Source organism: Loxodonta africana, chromosome 3, assembly GCF_030014295.1.
Source record: "Loxodonta africana isolate mLoxAfr1 chromosome 3, mLoxAfr1.hap2, whole genome shotgun sequence".
In the NCBI taxonomy this organism is placed as follows: Eukaryota; Metazoa; Chordata; class Mammalia; order Proboscidea; family Elephantidae; genus Loxodonta; species Loxodonta africana.
Window position 1 is genome coordinate 9,939,218 of NC_087344.1, and position 19,886 is coordinate 9,959,103.

General features: G+C 42.5%; 1 protein-coding gene across 1 annotated transcript in view; it reads right to left on the reverse strand.

The window, feature by feature from the left end:
• Positions 1-19,886, reverse strand: part of LOC100655502 (adhesion G protein-coupled receptor E4-like) — a 59,715-nt gene that overhangs the window by 33,058 nt on the left and 6,771 nt on the right. Inside the window, exons 2-7 of the mRNA XM_064279823.1 lie at positions 14,446-14,522; positions 13,589-13,724; positions 11,119-11,226; positions 7,949-8,133; positions 6,366-6,533; positions 2,987-3,181 (exon numbers count right to left, since the gene is read on the reverse strand). Of these exons, the coding sequence (XP_064135893.1) occupies positions 2,987-3,181; positions 6,366-6,533; positions 7,949-8,133; positions 11,119-11,226; positions 13,589-13,724; positions 14,446-14,522 (869 nt within the window). The remainder of the gene's footprint in view (positions 1-2,986; positions 3,182-6,365; positions 6,534-7,948; positions 8,134-11,118; positions 11,227-13,588; positions 13,725-14,445; positions 14,523-19,886) is intronic.

Below are 19,886 nucleotides of genomic sequence, written 5' to 3' on the forward strand. Positions count from 1 at the left end.
AAGTCTGTCTGCTTTTCGCTTAGAAACACCTCAAGTATCAAAATTTTGGAAACCCTTTTCGAATCCATCTACATCATATTAAAATATATATTTATATAAACCCTGGGGGCATAGTGCCTAAGAGCTATGGCTGCTAACCAAGAGGTCAGCAGTTCGAATGCGACAGGCGCTCCTTGGGAACTCTATGGAGGCAGTTCTACTCTGTCGTATGGGGTCGCTAAGAGTCGGAATCGACGCAATGGCAGTGGGTTTTTTTTTTTTTTTTTTGGGTTATATATATAGTTGTTGTTGCTATTAGATGCCATCCAGTCTGTTCCAAATCATACGGAACCTAAGTAGAATAGAAGGAAACACTGCACCATCCTCACAATCATTGCTATATTTGAGCCCATTGTTGTAGCTGCTGTGCCAATCCATCGCATTGAGGGTCTTTCTCTTTTTTGAAGACCCTCTACTTTATCAAGCATGATGTCTTTCTCCAGGGTCTGGTCTCCTCTCATAACATGTCCAAAATACAATAGACGAAAGCTCACCATCCCTATTTCTAAGGAGCATTCTGACTGTATTTCTTCCAACACAGAGGTGTTTGGTTTTCTCGCAGTCCACGGCATTTTCAGTATTCTTCCCCAACACCATACTTCAAAGGCATCAATTCTTCTTCAGACTTCCTTACTCATTGTCCGGCTTTCACATGCGTATCAGGGGATTGAAGACACCATAGCTTGGATCAGCTACACCTTAGTTGTAAAAGCGACATCTTTGCTTTTTAACACTTTAAAAGAGGTCCTTTTGCAGCAGATTTGTCCAATGCAATACATCGTTTGATTTCTTGACTGCTGCTTCCATAGGTGTTGATTGTAGATCCAAGTAAAATGAATTCCTTGACAACCTCAATCTTTTCCCTTATCTCACTTTCTCTAGCCCCAGTCTTCCTCGGTTCCTTGGTGAACTTCAGGTGGCATCTATCCTCCCCCGGTTGTGCTTACTTTTTCCTGAGTCTATGCTGCTCTCTGTATCACTCAGAAATGGAAAACCCTATGAAGCACAGTTCTACTCTGCACACATGGGGTGGTCGCCATGAGTCAGAAAACTTGATGGCAACTAACAACAACTACACTGACATGACCTCACTAATATAACAAAGAAAACTTACCCCCAATGGCATTGCATCCACAGGAATACGGGTTATGATTGCAAGACATATTTTAGTGGGACATGATTCAATCCATGACACACCCTGATCTCTCCTGAGCTCCAAACTCTTATTTCCAATGGTCTGTTGGCTGTCTCTACTCAAGTGTCTGATAAGCACCTCCAGTTTAGCAGATTTAAACCCAGGTTCACCATCTCTTCTGTCCCGAACCTGTTCCTCCTTCTCTAGCTTGGTTAATGACGTCACCATCCCTCTACCCAGTCTCCCAGACTAGAAACCTCAGAGTCACGTTTATGTCTGCTTTCTCCCACGCCCACCACTTCCATCTTCACTTGGGCCCCAAGTCCAGCCAATTCCACTTCAACAAATGTTTCTTAAATCAGACCCACTTCCTCTTCCTTGGTTCGTATTTTCATTAACTCTTACCATCACTCTTCTCCCTGCTGCTAGCTTCATCTCACTCCAGCTTACCTCCACCTTACCTCTGAAGGCCATATGGTGTTTGTCAAACAAACAATTCTATTCGGATACACATGGGCTTGCATGAGTGGGGGCTGACTCAGCAGCAACTGGATTTTTATGCGGCCTCTCTGGGAGGAAAACAGTGTTTTCATAACCTTCTGGCTGTGGGATCATAGTCCTTTAGGACTAAAAGGAGATTTGGAGAGCACCTAGTTTTAATTTTCCTGGAAATACTGGAGATCGTGATCACGATGAAGGTAAAAGCAAACATTTTTGCTGAGTGTCTCAGTTGTCTAGTGCAGCTATAAACCAAAATGCCACGAGTGGACGGCTTTAACAAACAGGAATAATCCATTCCAGGCCACAGGCAAAGAGGTTAGGAATTACTTCCAAAAATCAGCCAATGGAAACCCTATGGATAACAACGGTTGCATCTGCAACCAATCATGGGAGTGGCTCAGGGCTGAGTGGTGTTTGTTCTGTTGTGCATGGGGTTGTCATGAGTCGGGGGCCGACTGGACAGCAGCTAACGGCCACAAAAACAACAATCCCACATTTCAGAGTGTAGGGTTGTCATTAGCAAGTAGCTGTCCAGCTAGGGACTACATTTCCCAGTCTCCATTGCACTGAGGTGTGAAGACATGTCTGAGTTCTAGCCAGTGGAACGTGAGACGGAAACCCATATAAACCCCTCCCTCATGGGACTCCACCATGCTCTTTTTCCCTTCAGTTAGGCCCAAATGGAAAGGACAGCAGGGTGACCTTGGAAGCTCTGTATGGAATATGGCAGAGCCTCCATTAGCCTCACGGTGGAGGATAGACACCCTGCAAATCTCTTGCCCACCTACTGATACCTAAGTGAAAAATTAACTACTATTGCGCTAAGGGGAGTTCCTGAGTGGCACAATGATTGAGCACTCAGCTACTAACCAAAAAATTAGTGGTTCAAATCCACCCAGAGTGCCTCAGAAGAAAGCCCTGGTAATCTATTTCTGTCAGGTCACAGTCATGGACAACCCTATGGAACACGTTTGTGCTCTGAAACACACTGGGTCGCCGTGTGTCGCAATCAACTCCACGGCAACTGGTTTGGTTTACTGCGCTAAGCCGCTGACATTTTGGAGTTTATATGTTATAGCAGCTAACGTCACCCTTTCTAATGCCATCAGTCTGACTCCCAGTCACTTTGCTAAGAGGCTTTAGAACGTGTGGGGCTTCTTCAAAGTTGAACAGAAGCAGAGCTGAAATGGGGACCCTTGCTCTTCCTCCTACAGCCTTACTGCTGATTCTCGCCTCTCTCCCCCATCTTTTCTCAGGACAACATGGTGAGATTTTATTATGACAACGAGGCAATTTGGTTGAAAAACCTACCTCAGACTCAGTTTTATCAATCCCCATGAGGAAGAACAGATGGGCCAAGAAGAGGCAGAGTGAGAGCTGCAGGTGGAGTGAGGTGCTGGTGTTCTGGATGGGACGGCACAGGAGGAAGGTGAGGGCTGCCAGGAAGAGGCACAGCAGAGAGAGGCTCAGCCCCACATAGGTAATCACAGTCAGCACCGGATCTGCCTGTGAACCACAAAAGGAGGAATACATTACATTTCCTATCCCAGTAGTTATGGCTCTGATGGCAAGTCAGATGGGGTTTCCAGCTCAAGAGTCTCTCATGCAAGTCACTTAGCCTTGGTCTTCCCATCTTCAAAATGAAGGCAATAATGGCGGCACAATGGTTAAGCATTTGGTACTAACCATATAGGATGGTGGTTTGACCCACCTAGTGGCTCCGTGGGAGAAAGAGCTGGCCATCTCCTCCTCTAAAGATTACAGCCTAGAAAACCCTATGAGGCAGTTCTACTCTGTCACATTCGGTCTCATGAGTCAAAATTGTCTTGACAGCACCTAACGACAGCAACCACATAAGGCTGTTGAAAAACTGAAACCACTAGACCAGAATGCCCAATAGAAATATCATGTGAACCGCGGAGGTAAATTAAAATTTCAAATAGCCACGTTAACAAATAATGTAAAAAAACAACATTTGAAATTAATATCATAATATATTTTATTTAACCTAAAGCGTTCAAAATATCACCAGTTCCATTAGAGAAATGCAAATTAAAACCACAATGAGATTCCATCTCACTCCAGCAAGGCTGGCATTAAGCCAAAAAACACAAAATAATAAATGTTGGAGAGGCTGTGGAGAGAATGGAACCCTTATTCACTGCTGGTGGGAATGTAAAATGGTACAACCACTTTGGAAATCTATCCGGCGTTTCCTTAAAAACTTAGAAATAGAACTACCGTACAAACCAGAAATCTCACTCCTCGGAATATATCCTACAGAAATAAGAGCCTTTAAACGAACAGATATATGCACACTCATGTTTATTGCAGCACTGTTTACAATAGCAAAAAGCTGGAAGCAACCAAGGTGTCCATCAATGGATGAATGGAAAAATAAACTATGGTATATTCACACAATGGAATACTAAGCATCAATAAAGAACAGTGATGAGTCTGTGAAACATTTCATAACATGGAGGAACCTGGATGGCATTATGCTGAGTGAAATTAGTCAAATGCAAAAGGACAAATATTGTATAAGACCACTATTATAAGATCGTGAGAAATAATTTAAACTGAGAAGAACACATTCTTTTGTGGTTAGGAGAGGGGGGAGGAAGGGAGGGTGGGAGAGGGTTATTTACTGATTAGATAGTAGATAAGAACTACTTTAGGTGAAGGGAAGGACAATACTCAATACAGGGAAGGTCAGCTCAACTGGACTGGACCAAAAGCAAAGAAGTTTCCAGGATAAACTGAATGCTTCAAAGGTCAAGTGAGCAAGGGCGGGGGTTTGGGGACTATGGCTTCTGGGGACACCTAAGTCAATTGGAAAATAAATTCTATTAAGAAACCATTCTGCATCCCACTTTGAAGTGTGGCGTCTGGGGTCTTAAATGCTAACAAGCGGCCATCTAAGATGCATCAATTGGTCTCAACCCACCTGGATCAAAAGAGAATGAAGAACACCAAGGACACAAGATAATTATGAGCCCAGGAGACAGAAAGGGCCACGTGAACTAGAGACTTACATCATCCTGAGACCAGAAGAACGAGATGGTGCCCGGGCACAACCAGTGACTGCCCTGACAGGGAGCACAACAGAGAACCCCTGAGGGAGCAGGAGAACAGTGGGATGCAGACCCCAAATTCTCATAAAAAGACCAGACTTAATGGTCTGACTGAGACTAGAAGAATCCCGGGTCATGGTCCCCAAACCTTCTGTTGGCCCAGAATAGGAACCATTCCCAAAGGCAACTCATCAGACATGGAATGGACTGGACAATGGGTTGGAGAGAGATGCTGATGAGGACTGAGCTACTTGTATCAGGTGGACACTTGAGACTGTGTTGGCATCTCCTGTCTGGAGGGGAGATGGAAGGGTAGAGGGGATTAGAAACTGACAAAACGGTCACGAAAGGAGAGACTGGAAGGAGGGAGCGTGCTGACTCACTAGGGGGAGAGTAAATGGGAGTATGTAGTAAGGTGTATATAAGTTTATATGTGAGAGACTGACTCGATCTGTAAACTTTCACTTAAAGCACAATAAAAATTATTTAAAAAAAAAAATCACCAGTTCAACAGCTGTACACCAATGTTCCCTGCAGCACTGTTCACAATAGGCAAAAGGTGGAAACAACTGAAATGTCTGTTAACAGGTGAACGGATAAACACAATGTGGTCCAACCATACAATGGAACATCACTGAGGCCCAAAGAGAAATGAAGTCCTGATGCATGCCACAACATGAGTGCACCTCGAAAGCATTATGTGGAGTGAGATAAGTCAGTTGAAAAGGACAAATACTGTATGACCTCACTTATATGAAATGGGCTAATATATAGAAACAAAAGATCATTGGAGGTTACCATGGGTGGAAACAAGGGCTGGCATATAGTAGGCACTCCATTAATATTTGTTAAATGAATAAAATGAGGCCACGCATATAAAGCATTCAACACGATGGTTGTCATATAGCAAAAACCCAGTAAATAGGAGCTAAAAAGAAATAGTGGAAGAAGTTAAGTAAATTTCTTGAAACCTGAGTTGCCTTAGACCTGATTGGGACTTGGGAAGTTCAGGGGCTATTCTTTGTCATTGGTGACAGCCAGTTACCTTCCTTTTGGTCTGATCAGGGAGGTATAGCTGTGATTCCCTCTTGCAGAATAGCAGATATTTTCTATTCCAGAACCCCTTGAACCTGACCATTGAAGGGCTTGCCAACCTAACTTCCCAGTACAGGAGGTGCATTCTCTGTTATTTTGAGCTCACTCTGCCCATGTCCATGAAAATGGCAGAGAATTAGTGCCCCCTAGATTTTTTTTAGATGCAGTTCTCAACAAATGACTTTCGGAAAGAGATGGTGTATCAGTGCCCCAGTTCCCTCACTCCTCAGTTAGGATAACTCTGAGGTGTGTGGCCTACACTGTCTCCCAGAGCTTCCCAGAGGGAATTAAGCTCCAGTTGCCCACAGAGATGACTGATTTGATAATGTTCTCTGTATTGTTCTCTATCCTTCTCCTGTTTCACCTGCTCAGCCCCCTACTGCTGTTTCCTGGAATCACCTTTCAAGGAAGCTACTTGTATCTGAGTCCTTATCTTAGAATCTTTTTCTAAGATATGGAGAGGATGACTTAGCTCACTGCACACAGTCACATTCAAAGGAGAGGACCATGAATCCTGGTACCTTGGGCATAAGAGCCATGAGGACAGCAAAGCTGGACAGATGGAAGCACTGGCATATGGTGTGAGAGTTGTTGCTTCTGATACGAGAGCAGCCTTCCCTTGACCAGCTGCCCCCCTCCTTCGATCCTTCCCAGTAGACACAGAATTGTTTTGTTCTTTCACCAGCAGGCTGGAAAAACAATAGCATAGAAGTGAGTCTCTCTCTGGTTTTCTTACTTGCGTTTTATAGGTTAATCACAGGTGCACTGGGTTGGACCCTGGATTAGGAAAATCCCACTATCTTGAGTACTTGTGGGGAAGAGTTTCACACCACCACCTGTGCTATGGAGTTTAGTCTTCCTTAATTGTGTCCTTCTCTGCTCATCTCAGTGCCCTGGGGATTGACCTATGAACTGCTTCACCCAGGCTCTTTGTTGGCTGGATGGATTCCAGTGGGTTCTAGCAATGAGGGAGCCTGATAGGAGATCACTGGGCAAGAGAAGAGAGAGGGCAGGTGTTTCTTCCAGGCTATTTCCATCTCCCCACCCCCCCATCTGTCTGTTTGTCATACAGTGGTGGCTTGTGCATTGCTATGATACTGGAAGCTATTCTACCTGCATTTCAAATACCCATGGTAGACAGGTTTCAGAAGAGCTTCCAGACTAAGACAAACTAAGAAGAAAGATCTAGAAATTTACTTCTGAAAATTATTGTTGTTAGTTGCCACTGAATTGACCCCACGAATAACAGCAGAAAATATTGCTTGGTGGTGTGCCATCTTAATGATTTTTGCAACATTTCAGCTAATTTCTGTGGGCATTGTGTCAATCCATCACATTGAGGATTTCCCTTAGACAATGAAAACTCTGTGGATCACAAAATATTTTTGGAGACTTTGACTCAATTACTTTGGACACATCATCAGGAAAGACCATTCACTAAAAAAGGACATCGTGCTTGGTAAAGTGGAGGGCCAGCAAAGGTGAGATGGATGAACACAGTGGCTACAACAATGGACTCAAACATACTAACGATCATGATGGTGGAGCAAGACTGGGCAACATTTTGTTCTGTTATGCATAAGGTCACCAAGAGTAGGAGCTGACTCGACAGCAACTAACAACATTTCTATCTGCAGTTGGACAATTCCTCCGCCATTCCTCCAGTTTTCACTGGACTCAGTAATTCTAGTCCCTCTGTTACCCATTTAGGCTTAATGTAATCACGACGTCCCACTGTGGCAATCTTTGGGCACCTCAACATCTTTTGTCAGTTCTCTTGACTCTGAACCATCAGAGTTGGATTCAGTTCCCTACCAGAGCCTTAGTACTCACCCTCCTCCCTTTGAGGCACTCTGGATGTAGTTCTTGGGTGATACAAACAGTTAAAGTGCTCAAAAGCTAACTGAAAGGTTGGAGGTTCAAGCCTACCCGTAGGCAACTGGGAAGAAAAGTCTGATGATCTACTTCCCCAAATCATTCACTGACACCTCCCTACGGAGCACAGCTCTACACTGACACCCATGAGGTGGCCATGACTCAGAATTGGCTCAATGGCAACTTGTGCTGGTCTTCTTGGGTAGAACCAGTCCCTGGTTTTGCTCACCTGAGTATGTTTAAAGGTCAGGAGGACAGGTTTGGACAGGGCAATTTTTTCCTTCGAGCCAATGGTGCCACTCACAACACGAGAGTTCAGTTTCACTTCTTGCAGTCCTTTTCTGTCACTAAAATAGGTTTCATTGAGAATATCCCCAAGAGCATGATAGGTGATCAATGCAACAGCACTCTGATCTGTGACCATAGAAGAGAAATTTTTTAGGGCTTCCGGTTTGGGGAGTGTCTTACCTGGGGGTCCTGACAGTGAGCAAAGCCAGCAACTACTCAGCCATCATGGAGCAAAACCTGCTCCTCCTGTTCATTATCATCAAGACCTTGGGTGATAGACAGCACTGAGTGTGGCTCAATTAGCAGCTGCCCAGCCATTATCAAACTAAACCTGCCCCTTCCTCTCCATTGTCCTCAAGACCCTGAGTGCTGCATGTTGCTCAGTTCCTGCCTTAAGATTGTCATACCCACTTTACTAGCCTCAAAAGTGTCCCAAAGTAATCCAAACCTCATTATGACCTAACTGAATGTTAAGATCTCCACCCAGGGCTGGACTTATCTGCCATTTTCAGTACATACTAAGCGGGAAAAAATGCAATTTTCTTAGCAAACTTATGTGCCATTATAACTTATGTAGTCCATGATGTTTGTATGTAGTTCCTTGCGAAGGATGGTATAAGAGGATCTGCCTCTCTTTGTTTGGAAAGCTGGATTTCAGATATACACCTCCTTGCTCCTTGCCTGCGTGCTTGCAGTAAAAGCTCTTCCTCCCCCCTCACATCGGTGTGTTTTAATTGATGAGAAGCCGCACCAGGCCAGTCCAGCTTCGGGTAACAATGAGGCAAACCTAATGTACAGTTCAAATTGCCTTTGGAAACCCCTTAAATTGCCCATGTAATATGCTGCATGTTGTTTTGGGTTCAGTGTTTACATTATGTAATACAAATACAATGTACTACACAGTACAAGAGGTTTCCATGGAAAACATGTAAATCAATGTGCTGTGAAAATATCTATGAATCCTTAAATATCAGAGTCAGGAGGCAAGAAGCTTGCCCTCAGAGGGGTAGGTGAAACTCACATGGGATGAGGAAACCGCGCATTCCCATCTTTCATCTTTAGTTCATGCTGGGGATCTAATTGAGTGGAAAGGTATGTAGGGTAGCCCATTCCATTTAATTTTTTCTTTCTCTCTCCCTCAATTTCTCTCCCTCCCCCTGTCTGCCCTCCCTTTGACTTGCTGACCTTCTCTCCCTTTATCTCTCTGACTTCCTATAACTCTATCCTTGTCCCTACGACCCTCACCTCCTGTCTCTCATCTCCAGCCCTTTGGTGCTCTGACCCTCTATCCTTCTGTGTCTATGGCCCTTAGTTCCTGTCTCTCTCGCAAGACTGTACAGCTTGAAAACCCAAAAATATTTTACTATCTGTCTCTTTATAGAAAAAGCGTATAAACCTGTAGGATAGAGGAAAACCAAATGACAACAAAACAATTCTCAAAAGACTCAGTTGTAAAGAGAGATGAAGTCCTGATGCATGCCGCAACATGGATGAACCTTGAAAACATCATCCTTAGCCAAGTCCCCCACAGGAAGACAAGTACTGTGAAATACCACTTATATGACATAAGGAAATATATAGAAACCAGAGATTATTAGCTGTTACCAGGGCTGAAAGGGAGGGGAACAGGGGGAGTTGTTACTTAGGGGGCACTGAGCTGCTGTTAATGTTGGTGGAATGATTTGGAAAAGGATATAGAGAGAATGGGTGCACAACTTGAAGTATGTAACTAATGTCACTGAATTGTACATGTAGAAATTGTTGAGATGGCATATGTTTTGTTATGTAGATTTTCACAACAACAAAAAAAAATTTTTTAAAAGATACAGAACATGTAGAAAAAGTTTTAAAACAAGCACTCAAGAAAAAAAGATAACAATGTTTGGATAATATTATCTGCTGTATGCATAAGAGTTCCTTTTAAATATCATAATGAAAAATCTTTTGAATCTGGAGGAAATTTTAAAAAAAGATATTAATGAGTGAGAGCAACCCTTATTATCATGTAAAAATCATAACTGCCTGAAAAGCCTCTAATGCTATAGAGGAGCAGTTAAAAATTATTTGTATTTCTGGAATAAAAACCAGAATTGTTATTTCAACAACAACAACAAAAAGAACCTTCTCAAGGGAAAAACTGTTCAAAGCAATGATCATCTCCCCCTGTTGAGTATTGAGTTGAGTAGTTGCCTTTTTAAACCATCACATGGAAACAGGAAATGTATCAACCTCACCCTTTTAAAAAAGTGTGTCAAGGGATCCCTGGTTGACCCTGGTGTGAGTCCCAAAGTATACACTCCTTGCCTGCTCAGAGGCCAAGGCAGAGCTTTCAATTCTACCATGTACAATCTCCCTACTTTGGAAACTTTTAGAGTATGTGTTATGGATTGAATGGTGTCCTCCCAATATATGTGTGGAGCCCTGGTAGCACAGTGGTTAAACATTCAGCTGCTAACTAAAAGATGGGTAGTTCGAATTCAACAGCTTCTCCTTGGAAACCCTATGGGGCAGTTCTATCCTGTCCTATACGGTTGCTATGAGTCAGAATCCATTCAAGGTAATGGGTTTGGTTTAATACATGTGTAGTAAATGCGAACCCCTATACTTGTGGTTTTAATCCCATTTGGGAATGGATTTTCTTTGTTATACGAATGGGACAGTATTAGTGTAGGGTGTGTTTTAGTCAATATCTTTTGAGATATAGAAGAGATGAAACAAGTGAGGTAGGAGAGATGGGAAAGAGAGGTGCCACACCACATAAGATTACAAAGGAACCAAGAAACAAAAGCTTGAAAGAGATAAGAACCTTCCCCCAGAGTCATCAGGGAGAGAAAGTCTTCCCCTAGAACTGGTTCCCGGTATTCAGACTTCTAGCTTCCTAACCTGTGAGAAAATAAATTTCTGTTTCTTAAAGCCACCCACTTGTGGTATTTCTGGTATGGAATCACTAGATAACTAAGACAATTCCCACCCCTTGTCCAAAACCAAAACCAAAACCAAACCCAGTGCCATCGAGTTGATTCCAACTCATAGAGACCCTATAAAGTCACCTGGAAATGAGACACGGTGCCTAGAATTTTAGCTCAAGAGAATCCATCTTGAACGTAGTACCTGTTGTGGTTTCTGTGAAAGCATGGGCACAGTCAATATCCATTGTGTTATTTCCAGCTTCCAAAATTGTTTCCTTGCTTGGCTTATTGCACCTCTTGGTTTCATAGACTGTAAACATAAAGAAAGTGATCCTGCTTTGCTTGCTTCTCACGCCTAAGGCTCGCTGAAGAACTCTCTTCTTTGGAAGACCCACTATTTGTAATTTCATCTCATGCATGCTCCAAAGTCAAGGTAGACCAAATGGCACTCTCCTCCCCCAACACATATATACTTGATACTGCTGAGTATAAAGTGGTCAAAATGATCTAAGCAACACACACTGTGACACAAACCAAGAAGAGAGGAGATGGTCATGCTTCCCAGAGCTGGCACGAAAGTGGGCAAGGTAAATCTTTACCACAGGAAACTAAAAGGGAAGAAAAAATTTAAGAATGTATATTGGAGTGCCCACTTAAGGAGAGACCTTAATTTTTTTTAAGCAACCATTTAAAGGTTTTCCAGGAAATAGTCAACTGGGAATAGATTGTACTTGGGAGGGATCTCTTGAGTAAACTCTCTCAGCCATATAAGGACAAAATCTGACAAAAGATCACCCTCGTAAAAGTTTTGGTACACAGAGTTTGTCTCTGGAGAGGTGAGAAAATTTGTCTAGGGGCTACAAGAGAGACTATTCATTGACCCCATATGCATTCACCTCTTTTTTCTTTTGGAACTTTTGTGCGCCATCAAGTCGATTTTGACTTATAGTGAACCTATAGGACAGTGTACAACTGCCCCATAGGGTTTCCAGGGAGTGGCTGGTAGATTGAAACTGCAGATCTTTTGGTTAGCAGCCTGAGCTCTTAACCAGTTCACCACCAGGGCTCCAAATTTAAGCTAAGCTCAAGTCATTTCCCAGCCTTCTTTGCATCTAGGTGGAGCCATGTAATTAATAGAGGGGTGATCAGAAGTGGTCTGTGCTAAGGAGTATGGGCAGGCCTTCGGCTTCTCCTCTTTCCCCTTCCCACTGGCTGATAAGAGGATGTGAAACTACAGCCACCATCTTGAAATACAGATGCAAGTTGGACATTGAGGATGGCATGTCTTGGAAGGACCATGGAACTGTCACATTAGTCATTGGCTCCTTATGTTCAAATAGTAAAAAATAAATCTCTCTCTATTTAAGCTAAAGTTATTTTGGTCTTTGATATACCACCAGATCCTGTATCCTAATACACAAACTAGGTTTATGTGCAACATTCATCAACACAGAACATAAATCAAGCCTCAATAAATTCTAAAGCGTTGAAATTTTAGAATATGCTTTTAGACCACAGCAGAATTAAATAAGAAATCACTAACAACAACAACAACAAAGGTAACTAGAAAAGCTCCAAATATTTGGAAATTAAATAAAACACTTCTAAATAACCCATAAAGATTCCTGGAAGCACGAAGATTAAGTGCTCGGCTGCAAACTGAGGATTGGCAGTTGAAACCCACATAGCAGCTCTGTGGGAGAAAGACCTGGGGATTTGCCCCTATAAATATTACAGCCAAGAAAACCCTATGGTCCAGTTCTTCTCTGTTACATGGGGTCACTATAAGTCAGAACTGACTCAGTGCCATCCAGCAACAACAACAAATAACCCATGAGACAAAGGATAAACCACAAATAAAATTTTTAAATATTTCAACTGAATGATAATGAAATCCCAACAGAAGAAAATTTGCAGAACGCAGCCAAAGCCGTCCTTAGAGGGAAATGTATACCTCTATTTTATAGCTCAATTTATAACTTGAATGCACATGCTATAAAAGAAGAAATGTTTTGAAATCAAGGATCTACTATACTAAGTCAAGAAGCTAGAAAACACAAAGCAAATTAAACCTGAAGAAAGTAGAAGAAAGGAAATAATGAAGACAAGAGCAGATATCAATGTAAAAAGAAAGCTAAGAATAGAAAAAAAACCCAACAAAGCCAGAAGATGGTTCTCTGAAATGCTTGACAGATACCAGGGCTAAGGAGATTTCTGAAAAGGAAGGGAACTAGAGTTATCCCCCCATTCCCTTTTGAGGTTTAAAATTGTTAGAACCACTTGTGTGGATGAGGATGGTCCTCACTCAGGTTTATCGGAATGAAGGGTCCCATGGGACCCCAGTGGAGGAAAGAAGAGGGACCAGTTATCTGCACCAGGTTTAGATTGTCCTAGTACCATATATAACTGAGTCTATGGGATCTTTCTGATCCAGCCAAAGAAGCATGGTGGGTATATTCCTAAGTACTTTGTACCACACCAAGGGGATTTGGAAAGAGGAAGATAGCTGGTTTATTCCCTTGGGTTTGTATTTTGAAAGCAGAGCCCCACTTGTGTAGAGCCTCCATGTGGAAAATCTTTAACGCTTGGATCTAAAAGATTTCTTCAGTCCTAGAACTCGACCATGCCAGGAGCCAGATCCCTTTATGGGGGCCATTTAAGGAGTTTCTTACCTATATCAAGCACAGGATCCTCATGCTTTCCTGGAGAAACGAAAGTCTGATTCCATATACTTAATTCCACCTCCTGAATTAGTTGGGTAGCCACTTTTGCAATGTCCTTTTTGGTCCCATTTTTCCATGTATTTTTCTTTAAAAGAAATAAAGCTAATTAGATAGAACCTTACTGAAACTTAAGAAAGTGAGAACATGGGTAAGTGTGGTTGGGTGATCCCATCAGGTACTGCTATGGATCACAAAGATTCCATCTTATTGTGCATGGGTCCACCATGAGACGATGGTTGACTAGATGGCAGCTAACAACAACAACAACAACAAATTGTGTGCTGTCAACTTGCTGTTTGGTTTCTCATTTACCCCTCACAGCCCTGTGAGGGGTATATCATTGCTACATCTTATTTATGAGACCATGAAGGTTTAGAGGTTGAGATCTCTGGAACCTACAAGGAGTGCATTATGGAGAAAGACAGGGGACAGGAGGGCGTGGGGGTTGAGGTTCTAGATATATGATGCAGGGCTTTGAATGACAGCTGGAGCATTTTAACTCTATTCCAGGGTTTCTCAATCTCGACACTATTAACATTTGAAACTGGATAATTCTTAGTTGCAGGGGGTGCGGCTCTGTACATTGTAAGATGTTAGGCAGCATCCCTGGTCTCTACCTGCTACATATCAAGAGCGTACACATACACGAACACACCCCAGTAATGACAACCAAAAAACGTCTGCAGACATTGCCAAATGCCCCCTGGGGTGGGGACAAATTCAGCTCCAGTTGAGAACTGCTCTATCCTGGAAGTCACAGGGACCCATGTGGTGCTTGTGCAGGAGAATGACATGGTAAGACTGACCAACTGTATCCAAGTCTGGGCTGTATCCTCACTCATACAAACATCCACCGGTGGCTGGGTCGTCATACCTTTGTGCTCTGGAAAAGAAAAATAGCCATTAGAATGGAATATGGGAGAGAACATGTCACTGGTCACATCCCTTCTTCCAATCACCCTTGAGTGAGGTCTTTCCTTAATGCTTCCACCAGCACCACTAGCAGTTGCCATCGAGTTGGCCCTGACTCATGGTGACCCCATGGGCTCTATGGGGTTTTTAATGGCCACGTTTTTGGAAGCAGATCACCAGGACTGTCTTCTGAGAGACCTCTTGGTGGATTTGAATCTCCAACCTTCTGGTGAGCAGCCAAATGCGTTAAGTGTTTGTACCACTCAAGGGCTCTAATGCATCCACCCAAACCAAAACCAAACCCACTGCCATTGAGTTGATTTGGACTCATAGCAACCCTATAGGACAGAGTAGAACTGCCCCAGAGAGTTTCCAAGTAGCGCCTGGCAGATTTGAACTGCTGAACTCTTGGCTAGCCATAGCATTTAACCACTACACCATCAGGGTTTCCGAATGCACCCACGGCCCATTCTAATTTCCCTCTGAAAATAAAAAAAGCAAGAAACCAATCGCCACCAAGTCAATTACAACTTTTGGTGGCCCTGTGTGACGGAGCAGAACTGCTCCATGGGGTTTTCTTGGCTCTAATCTTAACAAAAGTAGATCACTAGGTCTTTCTCCCATGGCACCGCTGGGAGGGTTCAAACCTCCAGCCTTTAGGTTAGTAGTTAAGTGAAAACCACTTGCTCCATCCAAGGATCTTGATTTTCTCCTAAGGAGTCCAAAATATCTCCTAAAGTAGAAACTTGCAAAGGGATTTAGCATGAGGCCTTCCATTCAAGAACTTGGTCAACAATATTTATTGAGTGCCTAGTAAAAGCCAGGCATGATGCTAGGTCTTGTGAACATGTGTTAGTAAGAGGGACAAACCTTGTGGAGGTGGGGGTCCACAATTAAATTAATTTGTCATTGCATGTTCCTTTAATAAAAATTAGCATAGCGTGCTTATGAAATACCTCCAGGTGAAGGGGGGAAGCTGCAGATGGCAAAAAAAAAGTAGAACTTGAATATTATTTGCATAAAAATACAGTTATTAAATGATTGCAGTGGTACAACATGTGTTGTATCTAGTGCTGCCAAACAGAAATCCCACAAGCGTTCGGCTTTATCAAAGAAAAATTTATTTTTTCATAGCCTAGGAGGTTACAAGTATGAATTCAGGGCACCAGCTCCAGGGGAAGGCTTTCTCTCTGTGTTGGGTCTTGGGGAAGCTCCTTATCAATCTTATCCTGGGTCTAGGAACTTCTCAGTGCAGGGACCCCAGGTCCAAAAGACACACATCTTTCTTGGTGGTATGAGGTCCGTCTCTCTCCGCTAGCTTCTCTTTCCTTTTATCTCTTGTAAGATAAAAGGTGACACAGGCCACACCACAGGGAAACTCCCCTTACATTGGATCAAGGCTGTGACCTGAGTAAAAGTGTTGAATCCCACTCTAATCTTTTTTTAACATAACCTAATCTTGTCTCATTAATCACAGGCAGATATTGGGATTTATAACACATAGGAAAATCACATCAGATCATAAAATAAAGGACAATCACACAATATGAAATATGGGCATCATATTTTGGGGGAACACAATTCAATCCATGACAACATGCTTTTAAAATATACGGCGGAGTGATTTGGGAGTAACTAGCAGAGGACCATTCCTCTTCAAGTTGTCATTCCCAGCATAGCAGACTATATGATTGTCTGGTATGAAATGGCCACTATCAGTCCATTTCAGCTCACTAACGCCTAGGATATCGATGTTTATGGTTTTTATTTCACTTTTGATGATTTTCAATTTTCCTAGATTCATATTTCATACAACTTGGAGAGGAATGGTGTTGCATTTATAGTCAAAAAGAACGTTTCAAGATCTATCCTGAAGAATAACCCTGTCAGTGATAGGATAATATCTATACATCTACAAAAAAGACAACTATTATTCAGATTTCTGCACCAAACACTAAGGCCAAAGAGGAAGAAATAGAAGATTTTTATCAGCTGCTGCAGTCTGAAATTGATCAAACATGCAATCAGGATGCATTGATAATTACTGGTGATTAAAATGTGAAAGTTGGAAACAAAGAGGAAGGATCGGTAGTTGGAAAATATGGCCTTGGTGATAGAAACAATGCCGAAGATCGAATGAGAGAATTTTCCAAGACCAAGACTTCTTCAATGCAAATACCTTCTTTAACCAACATACTTGGCGACTATAAACATGGACCTCACCAGATGGAACACACAGGAATCAAATTGCCTACATCTGTTGAAAGAGGCGATGGAAAAGCTCAATATCATCAGTTAGAACAAGGCCAAGGGCCAACTGTGGAACACACCATCAATTGCTCATATGCAAGTTCAAGCTGAAACTGAAGAAAATCAGAGTAAGTCCACGAGAGCCAAAATATGACCTTGAGTATATCCCACTGATTTTGACACCATCTGAAGAATAGATTTGACGCACTGAGCACTAGTGACTGAAGACCAGAAGAGTTGCAGAATGACATCAAGGACATCATACATGAAGGAAGCAAGAGGTCATTGAAAAGACAGGAAAGAAAAAAAGACCAAGATGGATGTCAGAGGCGACTCTGAAACTTGCTCACGAATGTTGAGCAGCGAAGGCAAAAGGAAGAAATGATGAAGTAAAAGAACCGAACAGAAGATTTCAAAGGACTGCTCGAGAAGACAAAGTAAAGTATTATAATGACACGTGCAGAGAGCAGGAGATAGAAAACCAAAAGGGAATAACATGCTCGGCGTTTCTCAAGCTGAAAGAACTGAAGAAAAAATTCAAGCCTCGAGTTGCAATAGTGAAGGATTCCATGAGAAAAATATTAAATGATGCAGGAAGCATCAAAAGAAGATGGAAGGAACACACAGAGTCATTATACCAAAAAGAATTTGTCGATAGTCAACCATTTCAAGAGGTAGCATACGATCAGGAACTGATGGTACTGAAGGAAGAAGTCCAAGGCGCACTGAATGTATTGGCAAAAAACAAGGCTCCAGGAATTGATGGACTATCAATTGAGATGTTTCAACAAACAGAAGCAGCGCTGGAGGTGCTCATTCGTCTATGCCAAGAAATATGGAAGACAGCTTCCTGGCCAACTGACTGGGAGAGATCCTTATTTATGCCTATTCCCCAAAAAGGTGATCCAACCAAATGTGGAAATTATAGAAAAATATTAATATCACATGCAAGCAAAATTTTGCTGAAGATCATTCAAAAACGGCTGCAGCAGTATATTGACAGGGAACTGCCAGAAATTCAGGCAGATTTCAGAAGAGGATATGGAACCAGGGATATCATTGTTGATGTCAGATGGATCCTGGCTGAAAGCAGAGAATACCAGAAGGATGTTTACCTGTGTTTTATTGACTATGCAAAGGCATTTGACTGTGTGGATCATAACAAATTATGGATAAGATTGAGAAGAATGGGAATTCCAGAACACTTAATTGTGCTCATGAGGAGCCTGTACATAGATCAAGAGGGAGTTGTTCAGACAGAACAAGGGGATACTGATTGGTTTAAAGTCAGGGAAGGTGTGCGTGAGGGTTGTATCCTTTCACCATACCTATTCAATCTGTATGCTGAGCAAATAATCCAAGATGCTGGACTATACGAAGAAGAATGAGGTATCGGGATTGGAGGAAGACTCATTAATAACCTGGGTTATGAAGATGACACAACCTTGCTTGCTGAAATACAAGAAGACTTGAAGCACTTACTGATGAAGATCAAAGACTACAAGTTTTAGTACAGATTTCACCTCAACATAAAGAAAACATAAATCCTCACAACTGGACCAATAAGCAACATCATGGTAATTGGAGAAAGGATTCAATTTGTCATGGATTTCGTTTTACTCAGATCCACAATCAATGCCATGGCAGCAGCAGCTGCCATGATATCCAAAGATATCAAAAGGCATATTGTACTGGGCAAATCTACTGCAAAAGACCTCTTTAAAGTGTGGAAAAGCAACGATGTGACTTTGAGGACTAAGGTGCATCTGTCCCAAGCCATGATAATTTCAATCACCCCATATGCATGCAAAAGGTGGACAATGAGGAAGGCTGAGGAAGGATTGATGCCTGGAATTGTGGTGTTGTGAAGAATATTGAATAAACCCTGGACTGCCAGAAGATTGAACAAATATGTCTTGGAAGAAGTACAGCCAGAGTGCTCCTTGGAAGTGAGGGCTTCGTCTCACACATTTTGTATCTGTTAACAGGAGGGACCAGTCCCTGGAGAAGGACATCATCCTCGTTAAAGTAGACGGTCAACAAAATGATGAACACCCTCAAAGAGATGGATCGACACAACGGCTGCAATAATGGGCTCAAGCACAGCAACAATTGTGAGGATGGCGCAGGACCAGGCAGTGTTTTGTTCTACCGTACAGAGGGTCGCTGTGAGTCAGAGCCTACTCGATGGCACCTAAGAACGACAATAACAAGGTTTTAATCCTAGAAATCCCTCTTCTCTTCATTTCAAAATGAAATACTAGCAATATGTGATCACCGAAGATACTGATGTGCTTTGTGGAATGCCTAGTGTATAATAAATCCTGAATCCATTTTGAACCAGTTTCTCCTGAAAATGTTACTCTAAATTCCCGAACTGTGTTTATGATCAGGAAATTCAGGTCCTGGAATCATCTGGATCTCCTTCTTCTTCCTCCTTTTGTGTAACCTTTAGGAAGTACACAATTACAAACTGATGTTCTGGCTTCTACGCAAGACACGTCAGCAAAGGCTCATCCTAAAATGGATTTCAAATTGGAATAATAACAGCTAATCTGTTCACCTGCTCACTGGGCATCAGGAACTTTCCTCAGCAAGTTATCGTGATGGTTCTCTGAGATTCTATGATGCTATTCGTTTTACGGATGTGAAAGGCAGGTTCAGGGAGGTTGGATGACTTGCTCAGGCATCTCTCTCAGCAGCTTGGGTTCTTAACCACCTCACTCTGCTCCGCACACATGCCAGGACCTGGGAAAACCAGGAGCTCAGAGGGAACCTGGGAGCACACCCCTCCACCTAGGGACGAATATGCCCTGTTTCGCTGGGAGGGAACTCACGTTTCTCTGCACTTTCAGGAGAAGCTGAGTTTAGTAAACCTGGAACCTCTGCCTGGTCGTCTGGTATTTTGACTATATTATCACCGTGTTTTCTGGAGGCAATTTGGCTGAAAGCACCGACATAAGCATGGAACGGAAGTTCTCTTAAGGGTTCTTAGCGTTTATTCTCAATGGAATTGAGTGAAACTATCTCAACATGATAACCACATCGTTGTTTCTATAAAAAATGGGCCAAGATTTTAAAGGTC